Raw genomic sequence first — 25,958 nt, 5'->3', positions numbered from 1 at the left:
TAATACAAATAGAAATTAGAATTACTAATTTTCAAAAGTTTTCTAGAAAAGTGATTGATGTTAACAGTTTCTACTACAAATCAAGGATGTCTGAAAATATTAAGGTTTTTTAATAAAATATTATTCCAATATTTTCTTACTTTTGTAGGTATTTTAATAACTATTAATTTGGAAGATAGAAGAAATCCTCCAAATGACATTTCCAAGTTGTTTTATTTTACCAAGACTTTTACTCTCAAAGGCATTGTTAAATAATATTCAAATATCTTACGATGATTTCATTTTGAGACTTTGGTCACCTGAAAGTCTCAATATCTAGACCTCTTTGTGTTCAAAAATCTGTACTAGTGTCAGAGCTTCATTAAGGGACCAGCTAATAAAACTAACAAATGATCTACAGCTCGGAGATTCTGAGTATATTCATTAGTTAACGCTTGTAAACTGTCTGAAGATGAATGGCACTAAGTGTTCACAGGCTATTTAGAAATATAAAACATAATATCAACATCAACAAGAGACCAAAAAGGGAGAAAATGTGACGGGACCACAATAAGCCTGGGGTCTGTATGCAGATGGCATTAAATTGAAATCAATAATATTACACCATTTACATCATCTGTGTCATCATTCATTACTGAAATTGTCTGAGCAAAAGGAAAGATCCAGCTCTAATGAAATGTAACAGAATGGTAATAGAAAAATTGAGATGCTTATCACACAGTTACTGCTGTATTGAATCCCACATAAACATTCTTCAACTTTACATGAACTTGCTGCCTAGACTCCAACAATGTAGTCACAGCAGCACAGCTCTCCGTGCAAGCTGCAAAGATCAGACAAAATATAATACATACAGAATCACAGACTATCTCAAGCTGGAAAGGATCAATAAGGAGCATCAAGTCCAACTCCCTGCTCTTTGTAGGACTGCCTAAAACTAAACCATATGACTATGAGAATCATCCAGATGCTGCCAGAACAGTTGTGATGCCATGACCACTTCCCTGGAGAGTCTGTTGCACAGGCTAACAACTCCCCGGGGAAAGAACCTTCTCCTAATATCCAACCTGAAGCTCTCCACCCCACTGTCCTGCCCCCGTGAGGAAGCCATAGACTGCAACAAAGTCATCCCTCTGCCTTCCCTTCTCCACCCGGGACAAGGCAAGTGACCTCAGCCACTTCTCATAAGTCTTGCCCTTGAGAGCTTTCTTCAATTCTGTCTCCCTCCTCTGGACTCACTCTAACAGTTTGATGTCCTTTGTACATTGTGGTGCCCCCAACCCACCGAGCCCTTGAGGTGAGGCCGCAGCAGCACAGTGTACAGGCTCGCAGTGCTGTGCTATCCAGCCAGGAAACCCACACTGCCTTGCACACTACAGCAGCTACACAGCTTAGGACTGCACGAGCTGCAGCCACAGTTAACCCTGACAGAACAGTAAGAAAATCTAAGATTAAAAAAATATCCTATATGTATGTCATTATGTCTCTTTAATAAATTAAAAAAAAAAATAGAATAGGAGACTAAGGGTAGAAAAAGTAACAGATTTAGTGACACCTAGCAGAGGTCAGGTATATATTACTTATCAATATGCTGAAGAGAACAATCATATTTAACAAAAGAAAAAAAGGAAGTTACACACAATGAAATAAAGGGGGTTTTGTTGTTGGGGTTTTTTTATAAATCCAGTGTCAAATAATCCCCTTTGTTAGGAAGCCCATCTGGCTAACTGCCTACATTTCTACTTTATATATATTGACAATTTTCTGTACTTCCATAATTGTTACTTACTTTAAAATATCTACAGATTCCACATATGCAAAGTCCTTCTGCTACTAGGTGAATGCTTTCCCTTCTCTGCTAGTTTAAATTAGCACGCTCTGAAAATGTTATTAGTAAGGATTACTGTCTTCTCTAAAATTAGTTATATTTCCCATTCACTGAGATAATTGTATCTACAATTTAACGACCACTTGCTGTTTTATCGTTCTGTTGCATCATTCCCTGTTGCAGGGAAAGAGAAATATAATGTGGTAAAGCTCTTTACATACATATTTTGTGTATGTGAATTGACAGTACAAAGCACTCATACCTTAGTAAATCCTTCATTTCCTTCCAAATTCTTAATATGTTAATCCAGATGAAGTAAGAACAGCAAACAAATCATGGACTGAGTGTCTTGAGAAACATCAATAACTGAATCTCTCTTCAGAAAGTGCCCACACTACAATTTCAGTTTGCAGATAACAACTAACTAGTGGACTTTTCAAAGAATATTACTGAATTAAAAACACAATTTTGTCCTGAAACACTTGGCATCAATATCTGAAGCTCTCATCAGAATAAAAGGCTTTCTAGAAGTACATACTGGAAACTATGTTTGTGCCTTAGAAAGGACATGGAGTTTGCCTAACAAAGAGCATGTGGCTTGTTAGAAATTCTTTTTAAATAGGCTGGGCAGTTATTACATTCCAACTCACCTCTGGAAGCTTTTATTAGTTATCCTTGATAGCCACTGAATTTTACTATTGTCATCTCCATGGTTTCTACTTCTCCCTTCATTTTTTCAGTATACACTATGGACAATGTTTAGGGAAGCAAGTCAGCTCTATAAGACACCACATGCAGCCTTTATAAATGGGCTAGGTTAAATGTCTGGGGCTTCAAAAAGAAAAGGGATTAAACAGTTGAGATTAAATCCTGACATAATGGTTTCTTTATGAAAGAATTTATATTCTTCCCAGAAAGTAAAGTTATATATGTTTTAATTCCCAGTTCTGGACCTGACATAACCCACATTTAACTCCATGGAAAGTGAAGATTGTTTCTCCCTGATAAAGCCATCCCCTTTTTCCCTAGCTGTTAAGTGTAAGCTTGTAACTGATGGCAAGCTCTCCCTCAAATAATTGCCTTACACAGCAGGCAGCTTATTCTGTGGATTTGGGGCATGAACAAACCCTTACCTATGACAACTATATGGCATGCAGATTAGAACACGCCATAAAGGCCATGGCATTATAGTACACTTTCCTAGAGTTGGACAAAAAGTAGTAACGAAAATAATTTGAAATACTGACTTGGCAAGATCACAAAACATTTCTGACCCCCTCTACCCTCTAGTGGGCTTTCCTGTGTTCCAGGTTAGCAACACCACCAAAATGCACTAACAGCAAAGGGTTTCAGAAAGCTGTAATAAAACCTTTGAAGTGTTCTGGCATTTCTGTAAACAACCACTAAACAGGATTGCACTTAATGAGGTGAGAAATATTGGTTTGGGGGATGTCAGTAAGAGGAAACTCACAGATTTACATAGAACACTTCTTCTGGCCTACAGACACACTTTTCAGTTCAGCTTCAGCTGTGAGAACTGCTGCTCACTCGAGAGAACAGGCAAGAGCGTGCACGTGTATCTACAATGGAACTTACACATTTACAATATGTGCAGGTCATCCACCTGTTTTTCCACATCACCAGACTTGAAGAAAACTTTTCCAGGCTTATTACAGCCTTGAGAAAAGTAAATCAACACAGCAGCTCACCGACTGAGAGCATTATCACAGCAACAGGAACAAGACAGCACACTGGGGGAGCAGGTTTGGACCTGTCGTATCTCCACATGTTTGAAGGAATTAGTGTTGTGTTTCCTATGCTCACTAATTTCATCACTGCAGAGTACATCCAGATTTACGGTGCTGGTATTCTGAGCTGGTTAGACACTGTATGCTTTGAAATCAAATGCATACTTCTCTAGTTAGATTATTTAATTATTTATTTATTTATTTATTTAGAAGCATTTCTGACAAAGGTATCAAAATACCTGAAACAGTGACTTATTTAAAATATATTGCAGGAGGTAATTTCTGATTAAAGCCTGTTCTTCATCATTAAAGGAGCCAGTTAGTGTACAGCCTTCTTTGTTCAGCATGTCCCCTATGCTCTATAGGAGGCTTCAATTAACAGACCTCATGCTGATCTGAACGGTAACCAGTAAATAAAAGTATACCTCTCTAAAAATCACTAAAAACATGCTTCATTTACACAAGGTTTTCCTTATGTAATAACTAGATAATCTTTGCTGGTAGTGTTGTACTAAACATGAGGAGAAAATATTACTAAATAACACAACTACAATAGAAGTATCAGAATTCTGTCCATAATACTAAATATATCTATGGCAATTTATTGCTTTGGTACAATAAAATTACAGAACTCTAATGTTCTAGCATCACAGCTATTTTATTTCAAAATATTTTATAAATAGTTAAGATAAATACATGAATAAGCTATAAAACAAAAACAATTTTAATCTAGAAGGACTCTGGAAGCATAGATTATGCCAAAAAAATCTCTTGGCAACTTAGTCCATAATAATAAAGCATTTTATCTTGAATAGAAGATATTTTAGACCTTTTTAATGAGCGCTTGAGATTGTTGCCCAAATCTATAAGCTAAATTTTGAACCAATGTTCACTTTTTGCTATACAGCAATGTTAAGAACAATGTAAGCAATTATGCTCCTCCAAAATTACTGAGGCCAGACATCCACTATAGTGAAAGTTTTGGCCACTCACAATGATGTCCATGACAAAAAGACACCAAACAAGGATTAGATGAAACTAAAAAATAATTTTAAGTGAATTAAGAGGAATTTGCTTCACGTGTACCAAGAAAAAACAATTTTTTAAAAAATACATAATCATCATGGTGTTATAATCTAAAAATTAGCTAATACTGAATGCAAGGAGACACTAGACAATTGTACACATCGGGAGAAATAGGCATTTGAAACCTATCTTCAACACAGAGGTAAAACTATTCTAATCTCTTAGAAAGATACCATATATTGTCTACCTAGAACTGTAAGAAATCCAAATCGTTAACAGCAATATCATCTTTCATAATCACATGACCAAGTATCTGAGAGCAAGAACACCTTAATTAAACAGGTCATGACTCTGAAGTTATGTAGCAATTACACTGAAACTGAAAGATGAACAGGTTAAATGAACACTAGTGATTAACACTGACCAAGTTTAAACATTTAAAGATAAATGGGAGGTACATGTATACATAGTAAACTAAATGACTCAGATTTCAACTTCAATTAATAAAGGTACATCTATGATCCTATCAGTATTAAAACACTATAGGGATTTATTTTGTGAAAGCAACATAAAACAGAAATCCTGTTAATTTATTTATGTATTTTATGTATCAGTATTTTATTACTTACAGACCTAAAATGCTAAAAAGGGCTTGTGAACTACATGAAACTAATTCTCAAAAAGCCACAAACATTAACACACATGAATTGACTAAAATTGAATTAGCTACCTGAAATCCAGGCTTTTCCGTAGATCTTCTTGATGCTGAATGAAGGCATCTTTATAATAATTCAAACCAAGGAAGTTTTAATTTTCAAATACCCTACTTAGACTTCATAGGTGACTTCTTGTTTAAACATAGGATTTTTCACATTTATTTAAATTTCTCCATGAATGCACTGAAGTTCAACATCTGCTGCAACTGTCTATATAAATTCACTCTTGCTATGCTGAAAAACTGTCTTGTCTGTGCATACAATATTTTAGATATCAACAGAAGCTGGCCATACAAATTCCTTTTTTCACACAGCAGATCTAAACAGTAAACAGATATTAACCCAAATGCTAGGTATTTTTCATTTAATTCCTCAATCTGTCACTAAACTGTTCCTTGAAGACACAGCTAAATAAAGCTCTAAGTAAACAGTTGAGGGAAAAAAAACCGCTTTGGGAGGTTTGCCACTTTACTCTATTACTAGCAATGTCTTCATTATTTATATATATAGGCACTGGTTTCCAGCCACTGAAGCTCAATCTAGATAATTAAACATTTATACCATCCCCTGCTGTGCCATAATGTCTAACTGTGTCCAAAGAGTCCTAGGTGTGCTGTTACACACCTGGGACTGAAATAAGGAATTTGCTTAGCTACCTTTGATAAAGGTCTACACTTGGAACTTAATAGCACATGATATGTTTCTGAATATTGCAACAGGTGGCAAATATAACTTACTGCTCAAGAACTGTTTCATCTTCTGGTTCCAGAATTGCTATTTGCAATTGCTATTGCTCTATTAATTTGAACAAAAGGGAAAGTTTACTGATGTGATATAAATTGTGTAGTTATTGCATTGTTTTCATACACATTTTAAGACAAGATTATTTTAGGATAGCTTGAAGAAGAATTTCAATGGAACATGAATCTATTTTGTACAATTTGAAATTAAAATATAAATTTCTAGTGCTATCAACATAGGAAAAATAGTTAGCAAAATGAAAACTAGTCCCTCTAATTCCACCAGACTCTCTCTAAATCAATTTTAATGCTTTTCAGAAATTCAGTACTATCTAAAATGAAACCAACTACTTCTAATTTCTGTACTGTAAAATTGCAACACTATAGTGTACAGGTAAAGGACAAGGTTTATAGGAGGAACTCATGTCTTTTACACCGACTGTTATGGGTGAAAAATACAATACAAGCTTTTGGGCATATAAACCCTTGCTCATCTAATACAGAAGTACATATATGATTGTAAAAAGGTTTTCAGACTCACTCTTCTAGTCAGTTTTCTGTTCTTTCTTAACAAAGAAACGTATCTTTGTGTGTTCTTCAAGCATGGAGCATAGCTAACAAAAGCAAAGTCCCCATGTAGTCATCAAAAGCAAAATCCCCATGTAGTCATTAGATTTAACTAGCTAAGACCATTCTGAAGCTACATCATATCAAGACGTTGTTTTATTTTTATTTTCCAATTAACTTTCAAAGAGAAGCTGGAAAAGGAAATTGGCAGTTCCTAGGACCACATTCCCCTTTCCTTGAACCCTGTGGAGAGTAAGTCATTGATCTGTGCATGAGAAAATGGGCCAATGGGCATTGTGGTGAAGAAAAAAAAGAAAAAGAAAGAAAGATGAATTCTCATTCCTTCTGTATGTCTTCCAACATCTCCCACACCTCACAGAAGTTAATATGAAGTTGGACTACAACATAGTGCAACCTCCCTGTTCTCTGACTGTGATGGCCAACACAAAGTTATCTTAGTATGAGAGCAAGGCCATAAACGTTAACAGCACATGGAGTCAATCTAGGGAAAACATTTGTATGCTAATTTAACCATCACTGTGAATGGTCTTCATCAGGGTTTCAGGCAAGTTTAAATCTGCTATTTACAGATTTAAAGACCTATATATATTGACTACTTTCTATTATGTTACATCACGACAGTCTTGAAAATAATGAAAATAAAGCTAGGCAACACATTTTTGAGTAGAAGATGTGATTTGATGGTAATTTTGTGATAATTTTGACAGGAGAAAAGAATAAACTTAGTATTTAAATATGTTTGGCAATCCAATTCCAACCAAGATATTTGTTCACTTTCTGCAACTGGAGGTGCATTCTGTTAGTGATGAAGGAAATAAGAGTGAGGTTTGAACACAGTGAGATAATGGAGAGCAGCTTAGACAAATGGATACATGAGAAACAGGATCAGAGAACAGACTCGGACAAGTGGCCCAAGACAGGAAGGTCTAAGTTGCCAACTGTCCAAATGACTTTTAGAGATCCCAATCTGAAAGACAATACTCAAGAGCTGAGGAAAATCATTAAGCTTCCCTGAGTGAAGAGATGTCTCAGAAAACGATCCTGTATAATAGCTGGTACAGGAGGTATTCTAAGTATAGGAAATATTCTATTGTTTTTGTAAGTCTTTTTATAAAAAAGGTTTTTTTCCAAATTTCAGTGATATGGAAATTAACATATTTCTTTGTTAAATAAAAAACACATATCCTTTAGAGCATGTAAAGCCCATGAAAATCTTGATGAGACTCAGAGTGTGTTTCTTCATAAGACACAAAATCAGTTTGAGTCAAGTTTCAAGAACAGGGTAAGAGTTTAGAGACATTTTCCAGTAGTAAGAAGGCAGGGGTAGGAGAAGTAACCTATGGCTTCTACAAATCCTTGTCACATTTGTTACAATTCAGGTGAGAAAACTGTCAGACACTGTGGAGGTACAGACCTACCACACAGATGGCTTAGAAACAATAAGGCTCTTGGTAGGGCCCAGGACCTGTTCAGAATGGCAAAAGCAAAATGGGAAAAAAATTCTCTCTTTTTTAACAGTGAATTTTCCACAAAAATGACAGAAACATTATCATCAACACCTAGGTGTCTCCTGACTGGAATAATAATATTGATTACTTTGGAACATAGTGAAGGAAAAATGGGGAATAGGAAGTTTTAACTGCAGTAAGATAAAAGGATGGCAAATAATGTCCTATGATAATTGCTTTTTATCTCTTCTACTGTAATTTTATATAAAATTGTTTTATGAGACAATTTGCTAAAAACAACTGCCATTTTCTGAACTCTGTCATGGAATATCCAAAATTATTAAACTTTGATTCAATGATTAAAATTAAAATAAAATTCCCAAAGTCAGTCAAGTTATTCGGGAAATTAACCTAGAAAGATATTCAGTAAGGACATTCAATTTTTAATTTGCTTAAAGGAGTTTTTGAGATGGTTTTATTAAAACAAAATATTCTGGAAGTCCTTAGAATTGGTGAAGACTGGAGAATTGATTTTTAAAAAGCTATTTGTCTTTGTCTAAAGTATTTCAAAATGCATAACACTAGAAAGGTAGAATACTTACTTCAAGTAAGTGTCAAATGTTTTATTTACTTGCACAAGAAATAAAGGCAGAATAAAAAAGAAGTTTCCTAGCATTGCTCCTCAGGTTTATCCTTTATAGAATTATAAACCATTCTGGTGAAGGCTTTGACCTGTAGCAGTTTAAAGCAGATTAGCTAAAAACAAGTTCCTGAATCCACTAAAAGAGACAAAAGAACACAGAAAGTATCAGAACCTCTGAAGGCCAGGCCACTGCTGAATTCATGTCATTTCAAAACTTGTCACTTGAAAACAAACAATTAAAAAACATGAAATGGTGTATCTAAATATCAAATGTCCATAAGAAAACACTGTACAGGAATTTTATCAGTTTGAACAATAAAGATAATGACTGGTAAGTGAAGGAACCAGGTTCTCTCCCCTCAACTGTTTCAAAAACTTCCTAGGTTGCTTATTTATGTGTTTTCTCCAGAATATCAGTGGTTACTTTAAAGTCATGGCCTCCAAGCAAAAGTACAAAGTGTATAATTTCATTTAAATCTCATTTAAATTTGGGATAAAATTCAGTCAAAATTAAAATATTCTACTATTTTTTTATTTCCTACTATTTGCAATGAAGATATACTTTTGCAAAAACTACATCACACTTCCTAGTTCCTCATCTGTCGAATCACATCTTCCATGATTTTCAATTATATGTTCATACAATTTCACTACTCTAGCTAATGGTGTTGCTCATTTTAATAAAGTCATTTGATTATTTATTTAATTGTCAAAATCTAAGTAAAAGGAAGACGATCCTGTGTATCTTCATTTTTTGAAATCATCTTCATTTCTATCAGCCTTAATTGACTCTGGTTTCTCTATGAAACCTCTACCTCACAGGCACATTTTGACTGAATAATAGTAAAACAATTGCAGGAAATGCTTTAAAATGTACATTTGTTTCTGAAAGAAAAAAAATTCCAGAAAATGGAAACAATTTCAATTAAAAAAAAAAAATCAACTGTTTCCTTCTCAGAGATGATCTTAGTCTTTTAATCTTAACATAAATTATTCCTTTCTGGCACATTGGGGGTCTCCATTTTGCAAAAGTACTTATTTATATACTGTGATACCTGACTAATGAAGGTGTGAGGTATTCATGAGTCATTACCATGTTTTCTGTGGGAAAAGGCACCATGAGCTGTGTACCCTGAAGTGGTATTAGTGTCAAAGAATCATAGAATGGTTTGTGTTGGAATGGACCTTTAAAACTCATCTAGTCCAATGCTCTGCCATGGGGAGGGACATCTTCAACTAGACTGTGTTGCTCAGAGCCCCATCCCATCACCTCTCTGGGCAACCTGTTCTGGTGTTTTACCTCCCTCATTGTAAAAACCTTCTCTCTTATACGTAACATAAATCAACTCTTGTTCAGTTGAAAACCATTACTCTTTGTCCTATTGCAGCAGGCCCTGCTAAAATGTTTGTCCTCATCTTTCTTACAGGTCCCCTTTAGGTACTGGAAGGCTGCTCTAAGGTGTCCCCAGAATCTTGTCCAGGCTGAACAGCCCCAACTCTGTTAGCCTTTCCTCATAACACACTTGCTCCAGTGGCCCTCCTCAGGACATGCTCCAACAGGTCCACATCCTTCTTGTGGTGAGGACCCCAGAGCTGGATGCAGCACTCCAGAATATAGCATAGTAGAAGGACATGTAATATAAATTCCCTTCTGTGTATGTTTAACAGCACAACTACAACATACAACACAGTCAGGATTCATGTTCTAACTCCATTCCCCACCACCCTAAATAGCACCAGTAGACTACTGTATGATAGTTCCAATCATTCAACACATGTGCAGTCCCAGTTTTTTCCTAGAATCTTAATCTTTATCAAAAGATGTAGCAAGATTTCTACAGGGAACACACAAAAATATGTTTCTAACTCTTCACAGAACTGATTCTTTGAATACATCTCATTTTCCAAATCCATGTTTTTTAATTGGATCAACGTACTACCAACAGTCACCAAAGTATCCATGGCTTTATCCAGGAGCATTTTCTAGTGAACTTGCTGTTCTATGGTTACAAAATATGTAACAGGCCCTTTAAGAAACACTGGAATCCACACTTTCTACACACTTTCTACTATATTGAAGTACCTGTTTTGATGGCATCTGCATTCAACACACCAGGGCTTTTAACCTTACAGTTAGCACTAAAATATCAAGAATAATACCACTACTATCCCTTCTTCACAATATCTGTAGTTGAGAAAAAGTTGATCTAAAATACTTACTGTTTTTTCTGCCTTCATAACTTCTAAAACATCTAATTCAAAATCAGCAGAAACAGATATTATGTAAAGCAACTTGAGCCACTGTCATTATTTATGGAAAAAACCTATCTAGTTGACTAGGTAGGGAAATTCCTGTCCCTTTCCTCCTTAACATACATACATGGTAAAACTAGATGATAATAATATAACCTTATTACTGTGACCTTCACACTTTTCTTTTTTTATTTATCATTTTCCAAGTGAATTTAGGATTTGACACTGCTCCAATATAGATGAGTACCACACAGACATCAGTTGTTGGATTGACTGGGGGAATACTGTTGGTATACATCAATTACTTCCAAGATTATACTGAAAGGGTAAATTCTTCAAGGAGAAAATTGTTCCTTTTGTTCATCTTCTTTTTGTACTCTACAGCTACCTCTGTATTCTACAAACTGGTGCTACTTCACTGTTTCATGGTCTTTTAATTGTGAAAAACTCTGATGGTCCAGCCCAAAAGAAAACTATGTAACCCTCTAACATACTGGGCCATACGTGGCCCACCTCAAGTGCCACTTGCCCACTACCAAGGTTACATCCTAAATGGTAACAGCAGCAAGTGGTTTACAACTTGTGTGAAGTAAGGTATTTCTAAACCACATGGGCAAGTCAAATGTGAGCCTTGACACTGCTATCAGCAAGAAAAAATTGCATTTATTATAGCAAAAGTCTTTCTCTGTATACATTTATGCATATGAACACTAAAGAATTCCTTTACTTCATCTACTACAGGAACTTATTTGCCAAACACTACAGGGCAAGTTGCTTTTGCAATTTCAGTTCTTCAGAATACAGTAGAGATTTTCATGGAAGAACAGATTTACACTAGCTTATGTAGTTTTCTCAATTCTGTTATTTAAAAAAAATCACACAATTTAGTAAAATATTGAAACATATCCAGGCTTATTCTCAAATTCAGATTTAAACTACCTTTTTCTAAACATTGTTAAAATAAAATCAGATTAAAATATTTACTGTGGGTGTAATATTATCAAGACAAACAGAATGTCAGTGACATGCATAACATCTAACATTTCAACATTATGCTCAACACAATATGTGCACTACATTTTAGGAAAGCCTATAAACCAGTTTAGAAAATAATTTATGTCAGTGGATAACTGGTGTTGCTTGCATATTTCTAAATGTTTAGAAGAAACATATTTTCTTAATATTTACTGATATATAATTGTATTGTCATTGAAAATCAGAACTGAACTACCATGTCAAAATATTACGAGCTAAAATGTTGAGTGCATACAAATCAATGATACAGAGTGCAACGATTATTATGATTACTTTATGCCACTTCTACAAAAATACAAATTAATTTTATCACAAAAACATCTATTACACAAATTCTCATTTATTTTTTTTAAACTGTGCACATATCATATTGCAAAAGCAAAGGAAAAGTAGGGGCATGCTCACAAAAGCTGCAAACAGAGAGGAATACCATGCATACTGTTCACAACAACTCACAGATTATGAGTAAGCTATTTGAAAAACAGGTAAGCCTTTAATGCCACACATTGCTTTCATTTTAATGACAGTAATTCCCCTTGCCTTCAGTAAGAATTACACCTGTGTAAATGAAAGCAAATGTAGGCCAGGAAATGTCTACCATAAAAGAAAATAACTTTAAACAGAAAAAAGGCTCTAACCACTTTGTCCTCCTGGAGTTCACATCCACGAAAGCAAGAAAGAAAGGACAGAAAAAAAAAAAAGAAAAAAAAACACAAAGAAGGAAAGAGTCACTTTCATTTCGAAAGCAAGCAGTAGTATTTATTAGTAAAATAAACAAATAAATAGCAAAGGAATTAATATATATCTTTCTTATTTTCCCCAGTGGTGAAGTAGATCTAGTGAAAAATAAGTAATTTTAATAATTTTCATAATCTTTTCATGGGTGAAATTAAGACAATCTTATATATAAAAAAATATTTATACAAAAAAAATTTAGGGATTCATTTCAGAATTACCTTAATAAAACAGGTGGGTCATCTTATAAAAAGGATGCAGCATTTTGCCCTACATTCCTTGGACCCCAGTATGGCAAATAATTAGCATTCATCAACACTTTGCCCTTGCAAAGAGTTCAGCAAAATTAAAAATGTTTGTTTACTACAGACAGATAGAGGGTGTGCATAATGGCATAACTGCATGTTAGCCACTCGACAGATCTTTAAAGTCCTGGAGTTCTAAAGCACAAAGAGACAGAATTTGTCACAAGCGTTCACTGCATGTGCTGTCAGATCTATAATATTTATACTTTCTTTTTCATACTCATCAATATTAAACAAAAACATTCCTAATAGTTATTTTCCTTGAAGGAATTGTCTTTTTAGTTACCTAAAATTGTAAATTAAATAATACTTTAGAAAACAAAAATATTCAAAATGTTTTCATTCAAAACTAAACTCCGCTTTTGTGAATGAGTAATGGTGATTTTTATCTGGTACCTTAATTTCACATGCCAATACAGAGACTAAACCTAGGCATGGAATTAAGCATTGGTTTTGCTGGAAATACACCAAGAAAGGGTGACAACTTATTTTATAGCTTCGTTGTTTAGATATCTGTATGATATGTAACTTATAACATGTAATTCTTATAGAAGGTTTAGGTTCCCTCCGATCCTAGAGTTACAAAGAAACAGGAGAGAATACAACAGAGGCCAAACAAGACGGTCAGGCAATAAAACATACAGTATACAAGGAGAAGCTGAGGGAGATAGGATTGTTCAGCCTAAAGAAGGCTGGGGTAGGGAAGGGCGTGGGAAGAGGGGAACTACTTGCATTCCTTAACTCCTTAAAGGTTAGCTATAGGGAACACAAAGACAATCTTGAAGATGCACAGCTAATAGACAAAATACAACAATCAAGGCATTGGATTGAACATAAAAAAAAAAAAAGAAAATCACAGTAGTCGTTAATCACTGAAATAAGTTGCCCAAAGAGGTTAGAGATTCTCCATCGTAGAAGGGTTTTACAATTCACTTGAACAGAGTCCTTAAAACCTGTGTGGAGTAGGAGACTGGTCTAGGTGACCTCCATAAATCCCATCTGACCCAATTTATTCCGTCATCCTATGGACAGTGGTAAAAGATTAAAGTATTTTCAAAGAAGCTATGAGGTTTAATGGTATTCTCAGGCAAACAATACTATATCATTTACAGTGATACAGCAAATATCATTGGAAACTAAATCACGCAATGTCTGTTATCACTCTGTGTGCAGAAACACATTTATCTGCTCAGCACCAGGTGCTCTGATACTTTCCTAGCAGGACTCCCTGTCCCACTGCAATAAGAGTGGCAGTAATGCTCAGAGATATTTTACACGGAAACATCTAGTGCCACAGTTTCTCATCCTCACCTCTGAAGAGATATACTCCACTATCCAAGAAGATTATACTCCTGTCATTCACACTTTGATCATAACAGTAACCAAGACTTGGTTCACACAACCCACCTACATTTAATAACCTCCAGGATGAAGAATCTTTTTAGAGAAACAGGCTACAAAATATAAAGATATGTGAAGTTCAAGACAAGCCATTACACTTTACCAAACATCTAAGAATGCCTTCAGCCTCTCAGCTTCCTCCCCACACATTGTCAAACACTCTTGAGTTCATAGCAATACACTGCAAACAATGACATATCTGACTATATGAAAGACAATCTAGCCAGTCATTTCAATAGCAAAGACATTAGAGAAATTATTTAATTCTGTTCTCAAAGAACTGATGCTACAAAAGCAACAAATCAGTCAGATTTCAGTGGTATTTGTCCTGTTCCACATGAAAAGGGAAGCATGTTTTAATAGTGGTTTTATGGAGAAAGGCCTTATCTCCATGAGAATTCAGACACACAGAAATATTAGCAAAATTACTGGAATTCCATTCTATACTCAAAATAAATCTAGAATGAGTCAATATCTATAACTTATCCTTTTTAAAAAACATCTTTTAGAAGGTCAATCTGGCATCTGACTGCATGAGTCAAAGCCACTCTTTAAGACAGTATTTTCCTCACCTTAAGTGCCTAAAATCATGAATCTCAGTGAAATTATGAGTTCTTCATTGTTTCAGTATCATAATAACCTCTAAGGTTTATGAAAGCTTTGAAGTAGTGAAGAGTTAAAACACACGTAACCTCTGTTGAAATTGAGACCATCATCTGCTATCAATGTAAATAGTTTCAAATAAATAAAATTAATAACAGAAATAGTTTGTGCAGTTGTCATTGGAAGGGAATGATGATATCCACATAGTTTGTATTAAAATCACAGGGCTTTTTTGAATAATCAAGAGAATCCGAGGTATCAATACAGAAATGCAGATTCCGAATATCAGTTGTGCTAGGTATCAGCTGGCATGCAAAGTTTACAGACTGGAAAGGAGCAACATCTCCTGGCTGAAAATGGTAGTCGTGGCAAGATTTTTAGTCCTATTATTAAATTTGAAGTTTTTAACTGAAGTATTATACTGGGACAGTGCACTACTTCTGTACTGTCTTGGTAGAAGCAGGGTCAGCAGCTTGGCCAGGGCCAGGAGCAGAGTACAAGGGGTGGTGTGAGGCAGACCATGCTCCCCCCTGCAGGGTTGTGTCCCACAGAATGCACCCAAGGGAAACAGGATAGGGCTCACAACTGTAACTAAGGTCAGCAAAGAATCCAGGTCCCCAGCAGGTCCACAGTGATGAGAGAGAGCTGAGGCAATTCAGGAAGCCAATGAGGCAATTCAGGAAGCCAAGCCTACAGCTTTGGCTCAGAAAGGGAACCAGACATGTCAGCAGCACAGCTCAGGCAGGGACCAAGGCTCAGTGCCTGAGCAGCTCCCAGGCTGGAGCTCCCAAGAGGGCTTATTGCAGATCATCCTCACGCAGCTCTTTCCACAAGGCTGATCCCAGGTTACAGCTGCACCACATCAGAGAAGCCAAATGTCATTAGGGAATGAGTGAGGAAAGCTACTAAGGACCATGAGGTATACCAGCTGAACTGTGGTCCTGATAAGTTTGGGTATAACTTTCAAAAGAATAAAGAGATTGATCACCTCAAATAAAATGGAGCTAATCACTGTTTAGAGACATCTTAACAGTCATAGACATTCACTATTACATTAACATTGTTTCAATATAATCAGAACCAAATTTCAGATTGGAAGTCTTCAATATAATACAAATTCTATTCTATTCATGGGGAGACTGAGAAGGGAAACTAATCCTAATGGTAGGGATAACTTTTTCACCCTCCAATTGTGAATTTACAACTTCTGAATGAGAGATTGTCTTTCAAATAATTTAGCAGCTGACTTTCCTTTTTTTCAGAGATACTTGTTCTGAGACACTCCAGAAAGACAAATATAGTTGTAGGTTAGCAGATTTTAGAAGCGTTACACGGACTAAACTGAATAGAAAAAAAAACCACACGTGGTTAGAGAAATCCTTTCCTCAAGTTTGTAATCTCACCTGTCTCTTGTAGAGAAATGAAGAATCAAACCATGTCTTCTAAGGACCAACTTATTTGTAAGCAAATCATTGAGTTTATCTCAAACCCTAGTGACTTTAAAAACCTGATTGTGACAGACTAATTCTTTGGTGCCTGACAATTCTCAACAGAATGAAATGGATTATGCATTAGCATAGGCACACTAAAATTCTGTGTTGTGACTCCAGACAGATGGTCATATCACAAGTCCTGCAATTAGAAGAGAACTTCATGTTTTGCTGTAAATCAAACATAGCCCCAGAGAAATAATCAAAATGCAAAGCTTTCACTGAACCAGAGGGAGCTGAGAGAAGTTCCCTACTTATACGTAATGTGTTTCCCATGATGTTGCTGAATTCTATAAAAAAACTGAAAATCTCTTGCTTTCGTTCTTCAAAGACAAAAAAAGAAGGATGTTTCAGTGGCTGCAAGTGATAGCAGGTTGTCAAACACCCTGAAAGAAGGTTTTCAGCATGCATTTAATTAAGTCTTCAGACAAGTATTTTTTTCTTTCTGTATAAGTGAAATGTTGGTTTACTGAACTGGAATTCTGAGCTACTGAAGTTTATATTCAATGTTGTATGTATCTGGAAGCTGCATTTTTCCAATGTTTTAGCATTTAAATTTCTCACCTGTATAAACCTCATTCTGCTGTCAGCTGCCTCATTCAATGTGCATTTCCCTATATAAATCAGCATAAAATAAAGAAAAAGAACAGTAGTATATTTTATATATCAGTGGTACTCTTTTCACTGAGAAAAATTTCTGCTTGCTGTCATGTGATTTATTATTTCAGTTTTAATCAGTCTGAAATTGTTCATAAACATAAAACACGACAGTTCAAGGTTCCTTACTCCCTTGAAATTTCAGCCCTCATTCTGGCTAAATATTCCATTCATTAACATAAAAAGCTGTACAGAAGCAAAAGTGCCACCATTATCAGTTTTATTCGTTTGATCTAGAAGGAGCTCCCACATAATGATAATTTTTCAGCTTGAACTGAATGCTAATGCCTATATATTTCAAGCACTGTAACTAAACTGAAAAAAGAATAAATCACCCAAACATTCTGAGAATTCTAATCTAATTCTCTGACATTTCCATGGCCTGCTCCTACTCATGACCATGAACCCTGTAAGCAGTAGTCAGCATTTTGACCTTTGAAAGAGAAGTGTTCTTACAATTCCCCATCATCTGAGGTGCATGCTGCTAATACTGGTCTGTACTAAACTATTTAGTAGCTGAATCTGGTGTAAAAGGCATGAGTTTGGCTTGAAAACTGATATTATGAAGAAGAACAGACGAAACAGACCCATGAAAGAACATTTCAGACACTGTAAGAATCTCCTTATGTAAGAATGTCCAAAGCAGACATATATATAACCTGTCAAAAATGTATACAAGCACCAAAGACAGCAAAGTTAAAACAGAAAGTTATCAGAAGCAATTTTTCAAGAAGTTGAAGTTGTATCCATGAAGGAAAACAGAGAAGAATGAATCCTGGTAAATTCTGGTAGACCTAAATAATTTTAATGGAATATTGAGTATAGGCACAAAAGAGAACATAAAGAGGAGGCTACCACAGTCTTTCTGAATTAGATCTTTCATTTTCATATTCATGGTGATTAGAAAAATATTTAGTCTAGAATATAATTTTTGCAGAATGAACTGGAATATATACTTTTAACTGATATTTCAGAAAGAGAAGGTAAATAGTGAATCAACAAAAAAAAGGAAAAAATTTTTTAAATGAGATGATATTCAGTGTAAAACATCTCAAGTCTAAAATAATTGTTAACTGCAATACAGTCTTTCATTGACAAGAAGTATAAAAGGTGGCAAAAATGCCAATTTACTAATTTTTAAGGAGTTTCAGCATTATATCAACTGAAAAATAGACAAATGAGTCTGACATCCACATTAGACAGATTTGTAGAAACCAAAATACAGAATAAAATTAGCAAGCATATGAATAAATTATGATAAAATGTGGAAAAGTAAGAATGGCTTTAGTAGAGGGAATTTGTGTCTGTTACATATATTAGAATTCTTCCAAGAAGTCACAGAGAAAGAGAGAAAAGGGGATTTATTCCTACTGCTGAGTTGAAATTACAGACTTCTAAAGAATCTCAGCTGCCATGGAATAGGAACAAATTCATCCATGAGAAAACTCAATTAAAGAAAAGACAAGAACAAAAAGACAGGACTAAATGGTCAGGCTTTTTTTGAGGGAAAGGCATCACCAGTGAAGCCTCACAAGGAATCAGTCTAGAGTCACTCTGTTCAGCATATTCATGAATTATCTAGAATAAAAATGAATGAGACACAGAAAAGCCTCACACTAAATTAGCAACAGTAGTAGAAAAAAACGCCAGTTGAGAAGAGTTTTAGAACAGACTCATAATAGACTGAATAGAGAAGCCAGCTTACAGAAAGACAGGTTAGATGGTAAAGAAATCTTTCTGTGGTGAGCACTGTGAAGCAGTGGAGCAAATTACCAAAGAGGCCATGGAAGAATCTCGTTGCAAATCTGTCAAGAGACTTCAGACAAATATCTGCCACGTTCACATGCTCCATCCCAAGGAAAGTCTAAACGGTGTATTAGGAAATGAAGCCGCCTCCCTAATGCACTTTTTCTATGTTTGCAAGTATGTAGGCATAATGACTCAAATATCTGTCCTCACTGGTATTCATAATCAGATGAAATTACTTCAGAAATTATTATCTCTCTTATTAACGGCAACAATTTAGTTAGTTATAAAAAACAAATAAAAATATGTGAACTTACTGAAGACAAAATTGTTAAATTATCTTAATGAAATCCAAGGCAATTTGAGACACTTACATATAATCTTATTTACATTAATAATCAGGAAATATTATTATACTTTTGGTATATTTTTATATTTTTTATTATTATATACTTTGTCAGTCAAAAACTTCAGTCCATTATTTAAACCTACCTTTCAATATTAGACAAAGAAATACGTACCATGCATACCATTGTCTCCTAGCTTCCAAAAGATGATATTTACTGATTGCATGGTATTTGCAAAGAGCATATTACAGGGAAAAAATGGATTTATGGAAATAAATCATATAAAAATATTTTAATAATAAATATTAAAATATTGCATTCTTGTATTGCTTTAGAAAATTGTGTTTCCACAAAAGACTAGCATAATACAGCTGGAGTATTGTCATAAATCTTCTACAAGTATCTGTCAGAATCTGAGAAAGATTCTGTGTATCAGATCTGAACATTATATCTGAAACGCTGAATAAATTGATCTCAAGACTTTTCTGTGATTACTTCAGTTGTGCTGAATTTTTTACTCTATCATTCAACTTTTTAAAAAACTCAGAATGTGTTTTGCCTATTGTTATACAATAAACACAGGTATATACTAGTTGTAACAATATATGTTAATGCATTTAATTTTTTCCTAAAAATAGTTTGACATTTGCATGTGTATGTATATAATAAATATGCATAATATATGTGCATATGTATAATAGATAAGAAAGGTTTAAAAGCACAATATTATATTATATATAATATTCTAACACTACTTTTACCATAATCTTGTGCAGAAGCGCCTGGGCAAGCAAGAGAGAAACAAAGCCTTGCTCTACCCTGTAATAATCAATGTCTCAGTAGATCACTAGATATACTTCCCTGTCTTAAATAGTGACTCACCCTCCAATCAAAGAATTGTCCTTTCATGAGCTTGTTAGTCAAAAAATTATACATATTAACTTAAAAGTCGTAATCACAAATCCATCTGCAACTGGAAATTACATGAAATGAGGACAGATGTTTTAAAAGCCCCTGAAGTAGATATCATTACCTCCTTAAAGGAAATCTGTTTCAGTAGTTATGTGATTTGTATGCATAAGCAATGAATAAGAGATACTGAGCTTAGGAGAAGCTTGTTAAACTCTCATAACTCCATACCTTATTTGACCGTAAAGACACTCTTCCTCCACAGCGCGCGCAGAATTTAGTTTGGCAATATGAACAGTTATGGCCACAGCCATCAGCAAATTTTGTTTTGTGGCAGATGCCACAGGTTGGGGCATCACCCTTCTGCTCCTGCTGCTGCTGTGATTCTTCACCCATCTTCTTCACTTGCTCCTTATACATTTCAAACTGCTGATGTAATTTTCTGCAGAAGAGAACATACAAATACAAATAAAATACAAATCAGAGTGAAATACTGTAGTAAAGCAAATACATTTAATTTATGATGCTCCAGAAGTGTTACATTCAAGAATTACTTCTTTTTCATTATAACTAAAATCTAGGAGGAAGCTCAGCACTGATAGCACTCAGCTGTTACAAAGGGAAGTAACTCTGATTTAGGATGTGACCAGCTGTTTGCTGAAAATATAACAGTAAGAGACAGGTTGAGTGATCAAAGAGCCCATAGCACTAGACAATAAACTGGTTAATAGCAGGAAAAAAAAAATCAAATTCATTCTTCCAAGTGTTCTTTTACCTAATTCCACCAGACAGATGCAGATATCTTCTTTTGATATAGCTTATCTTCATTTATCTAACAATACTTCATAGAATAATGATTCTAAAATGCTTTTTCAATGACTTTTCAATCACCAGGTTCAAGCCCATAATAAGTAACCTCATCTTAACAAGTGATTATAAATCATTTAAGCCATTCATATCATTAGATAGGAACTACCATCTTATGTAAAACGTAAGGTAGAAGACTACCTTAGGTGTAAAATCCAGGAATAGTAGTTTAAGACACACACACACATTTACCTTCCATTTGTAGAACTGGAAACACATGCATAGTCAGTGGCCATGTGTGTACAGAATTGCAATGAATCTTTCAGTCATGCTACGTCATTCATATTTCTGAGTCTGCAATTATGAAATCTCCATATATGATAATTAGGCGTGTCTCACTATGACCAAACTTACAGATTTATTTCATGATCTATAATGGCAGCTTTTTCTCAAAACCCCTGTTTCTGAAGGTAAATGATGTTATGGGAAATTTAATTTTCATTATAAGAAGTCATAATTTTTTAGTTCTCCCAGATTCTGAAAAAGATGCAAAATGTGACACAGCAAATTATAAGAGATTCAAATACAAAGAGAAAACAAAAAGAACTTTGTCTTCTCTTTTATCCTTGTCATTCAAAGGGGTCTGAACAGTGATATTTAAATTCAACGGAATTCAACTCACTAATTTTGCTAATAGAGTCTGCACATTTTAGCAAATTAAAAGTTATTAATCTGATTTAAGTAGATTATTAGTTCCTTGAATAAGATCAAGTAAAACCCCAAGAATGAAGTACTTTCTATGAAACATTAAAAAGGTAACCTAAAAAAAGATACTAAAATTGCAAAAGACATTTATTTTTCCTTAGAATTATCCTTCTAAAGACTCTTGAGTTTAGGTCATTAAAAACACACATGAAGCATAGGATAGAACAAAAAATAACCTCCTAGAAAAAAATTAAATCCAGAAGACCAACTTCCTTAAGCATAAATATATCCTTTATATGGATCAGATATAAATTAATGATGAAAAACTATTTCATCAGAAGTGTTAGAGGCTCCTATGAAAACAAATATTACACAGAGTCACTTAAAGATTAACTTAAGCAGTTATTTACCACAGATATTCACACATATGGCAAGAATTGTTGGGATTTGCTTTGTTTTTCAGGAAAACTCCCCTAAGAACATACTTCACATTACTCTACAGAGGAATTGTAGGAACAAATAGGCAGCTCCCTCTCTCCATCAGGCAAGACGGGAGGCTGGAGGCCTTTCTCTTCCTCTGTGTCCCAAACTCTGCCTCAAGCCCTCAACTACCACTGACCCTTTCCCAGACAGAGGGAAAGCAGGGTTGCTTTGTCTTGCTTTTGTGTCATTTATCTAATGTACCTCCTTCTGTCACTTTGAGATAACTCTGAGTGCACAGGCTGGCCTCAGGGTACAGCAGCACGGACTCAGAATAACACTGACACGCTTTTCTCTCACCTTCAGCCCTTCCCACCTGCACAAGCCTCCTGACCTGCAGCACACCAGGGACAGGGGGCTTGTTGAGGCATCCACGGGAAGGATGTGAAGGATGTCATTGCCCTGAAAGCCATTGGGGGAGTCAGGGGTGAGGGGCTTCCTCTGCCTCCTCACTGGTTCAACGGAGCTCACTATTGAGTGTTGAATGGGGAAGGACACAAGTTACTAATAAGCAAGAGTTGAATGAAGTTAAACCAAAATTTAGAAATCTGGAAACCTCGCACATTTCAGCGTTTTACACTGACAACAGTATATAATTGGTAGTTGGTAGTCTGGCCTGTTTCCATCAATAACACATGAAAGCTCTGAGATCTTGCTTGCCTTTTAATTTTGCTTAACATTGCATTCTTCATTTAAAGCATATTAACTATGCTGAACTCCAAGTTTATTTTTAGGCTCCATTCAGTTTTGTGGCTTCCTTATAATCTACAGCCTTTGTTTGTATGATTATTTGCTTACCAGTCTCACTGATGCATAAAAAGCACAAGCCTTTTGCCAAATCTTAAGCCTCGTGTACTGAAATAATTTCACTTTTGTTTCCTCTTGAGCACAAGAATCTATGTAAAGGTCACAACTTTTCCCTCAAAGTATAAACTTTTCAAGGTTGTACAGAGCAGTTTTCTAAAATCCTTGTTCTAGCAGAAAACAATTTATCATCTGCCAAAGTAGTTCTTTACTATATTTTTTTCTGTTCCAAGAAAAATATTACATGTATTGATAGCTATCAGAAAAAATGCAGAAGAATCTATGAAATATTCATTTACACACAATATGTGTTCTACTTACTAAACAGTACCACTTGAGATGAATATGCATACTTGAAACAAAATACAAAATATTTATTTTAGGAAGTTCGTTAAAAAAGTGTTTATTTTGTAGATAAATAATTTTTTTGCTTATCCAGCCTGCACAGGTTTAAGCCAGAAATTAAGCTAATAACATGCAGTAATAATTAGGTGTTTAGAATAGAATGGTATCTGAAATACATTTAGTAAAAAATGTTTAAGATATACTTTTCAGAAAACATAATGCAAATAAAACTCCATTTTGTTCAAGCTGTCTGCACTCATGTTTTAACTCTTAACATTGCTGCCTGAAAGGGCTCGGGAGTTCAGTTACCAGGGAAAGAAAGTAACCAGTACCAAGGCAAACTTCAGAGCCTGGAACTGAACTAGGGTATTCAAAAACTACAATTTCCAGTCTTTATATCCAGTGAGTTAGTCTGTTAATGCAAGTGGTCAAGACCCATCCATGATTCATAGAATAGTTTAGGTTGGAATAGACCTTTAAGATCATTAAGTCCAACTGTTAACTTAGAACTGCCAATTCCACCACTAAACTATGTCCCCAGGTGCCACGTCCATATGTCTTTTAAATACTTCCAGGGATGGTGACTAAATACTTCCCTGGACAGCCTGTTTCAATGGTTGAAAACCCTTTCTGTGAAGAAATTGTTCTTACTATACAAAGTAAACCTCCCTTGGTGCAATTAGAGGCCATTTTCTCTTGTCCTGTTCCTTGTTACCTGGGAGAAGAGGTCAACACCCTCCTACAACCTCCTTGCAGGTAGTTGAAGAGAGTGATAAGGTCTCCCCTTCAGCCTCCTTTGCTCCAGGCTAAAGATCCCCAGCTCCCTCAGCCACTCCTCATCAGATTTGTGCTCCAGATTTTTCACCAGCTTCACTGTCCTTCTTTGGACACACTCCAGCACCTCAGTATGTCTCTTGTAGTGAAAAAAGGGTTCCATACAGGAGTTGCATTCTAGGCCAAAATGCTTATCCGTAATGAAAATGCTTATTCCTATGCATGATAGGGAAATTGTTTTGGTTGTAAACCCAGATAACTATATCAAACCACACAGTAACAAATCATTTAAGTAGAAAACTCAGTAATGCATATCTATAACCCTTATATATGTGTATTTTGACAATGGCCTCAATAGCACATGCCATCTAGTTGTATGATGCAAAGTCTCTCACCTTTATTACATTTGTTTCAAAAATACATGTACTTTAATAATGGTTATAAATTTTAGAGGAAAAATAGAACATGGTATGAATTTATGAAAACACTGACTGATAATGAAAAGTGAGGCTGAAAAATTGCTAATTAAGTTCTGCTCATTTTCATCTCTTGATAAAGTTCCCTGAATTACACTTGTGTCTGCTGGAAGTTACAGTGGTGAAGTTCATGAGATTTATATGACTAATCAAGATTTTCTTTGTACTGTAAAACATCATATCCAAGACTGCTTCATAGAGGATTTCTCAATGTCAAAGGCAACTGTTTGTAAGAGCTTGGATTGCTCTGTCAAGGTCAAGAAATAGAAACTATTTGAATACTTGTTTTTTTCTGGAAGGGAGTTAATTTAATTCTCCTTATTCTTGCTTTCCCACACCTTTCCAGGAATGAGAAATCCAGTACCAATCAAAAAGCAGTAGACTGTGAGACTCTCATAATCCATGTCAATGGCAAGAAAGAAAAGCAAGTTTAGAAGTCTGATGTTTCTTATTATTGTACAGAAGTTTTTATTTTTTCCCATCCTCCAGAAATGTCCATAAAACTTCCAGCATTTTACCAAAACAAAAAAAAATATTATTGACAAGAAGTTCTGAAACTATTCCTGCCTTCCAAAAGTTCACATAAATATGCCTGAAATTTCCAAAGCTGCTTAAAATCTACCATTAGAAGGGTGACTGTTCAGTAAGTGTCCAGGATGTTTAGGCCAGCTGTAAGTCTAACAGCCACTGCTTATTTCCTGGTTACACTTCTAAGTTTTATTACTAATGTAGCCCGTGCCTCATTTCCTATTCCCAGGCACAGAGCAGGGATGTGGCTGGAATCCAGGCTTCAAAAAGAGTTTGTGTGCTTTAGGTTCTGCCAAGTCCATTCATTTAACGATTTTTTGCCTAGTAGTATATGACATTCTCCTTCTACGGTACATTTAAAGTTTCTGCTTTTAGCATCGTGCCAGCTAACCTGTCACCTAGTACACCTACTTCTCTTCTGAATGAATTCTTTTCTTACACATATATATATATATATAACATATATATAACTTCATGCATTGGTAGAGGCTGGGAAACAACAGGTTGAACAGCAGCTCTGCTGATAGGAAACTCTGGAAAACAGGGTGGAAACCACACGGTGAGCCAGTGGTGTGTGTGCTCACATGACAAATTGGACAAATTACACATGGGGTCAAATTAGCAAGAGTATAAGCAGCAGAAAGGAATTTATTCCCTTTAGTGGGCAATGGCAAGGCTGCACCTGGAATATAGTGTCCAGACTGCACTCTGCCAGTTCAAGAGGGATGTCCAGTTTGTCAATGAAAAAAGAAAATGGTCATGTTCCTAGAGCATGTAATCTGCAAGGTAGGAATACAGAAGCTGGGTTTGTTCAAGCCAGT

General features: G+C 35.3%; 1 protein-coding gene across 30 annotated transcripts in view; it reads right to left on the bottom strand.

Annotated features, from left to right (window-relative positions):
- The window catches only part of RIMS2 (regulating synaptic membrane exocytosis 2), a 449,774-nt gene that overhangs the window by 341,665 nt on the left and 82,151 nt on the right, over positions 1–25,958 (bottom strand). For 21 of the 30 annotated variants that reach the window (XM_051785115.1, XM_051785116.1, XM_051785117.1 and 18 more), the window contains 2 exons: positions 20,450–20,660; positions 12,664–12,675 (listed from right to left, as the gene is read on the bottom strand). In XM_051785115.1, coding sequence (XP_051641075.1) covers positions 12,664–12,675; positions 20,450–20,660 — 223 coding nt within the window. The remainder of the gene's footprint in view (positions 1–12,663; positions 12,676–20,449; positions 20,661–25,958) is intronic. The other 9 variants (XM_051785134.1, XM_051785130.1, XM_051785136.1 and 6 more) reach the window with 1 other exon arrangement.

Source organism: Manacus candei, unplaced genomic scaffold (assembly GCF_025592945.1).
Source record: "Manacus candei isolate 608988 ecotype Guabito, Panama unplaced genomic scaffold, ASM2559294v1 h1tg000019l, whole genome shotgun sequence".
NCBI lineage: Eukaryota > Metazoa > Chordata > Aves > Passeriformes > Pipridae > Manacus > Manacus candei.
Note: the sequence above shows the minus strand (reverse complement) of the source record. Positions and strands in the feature narration are given on the sequence as shown.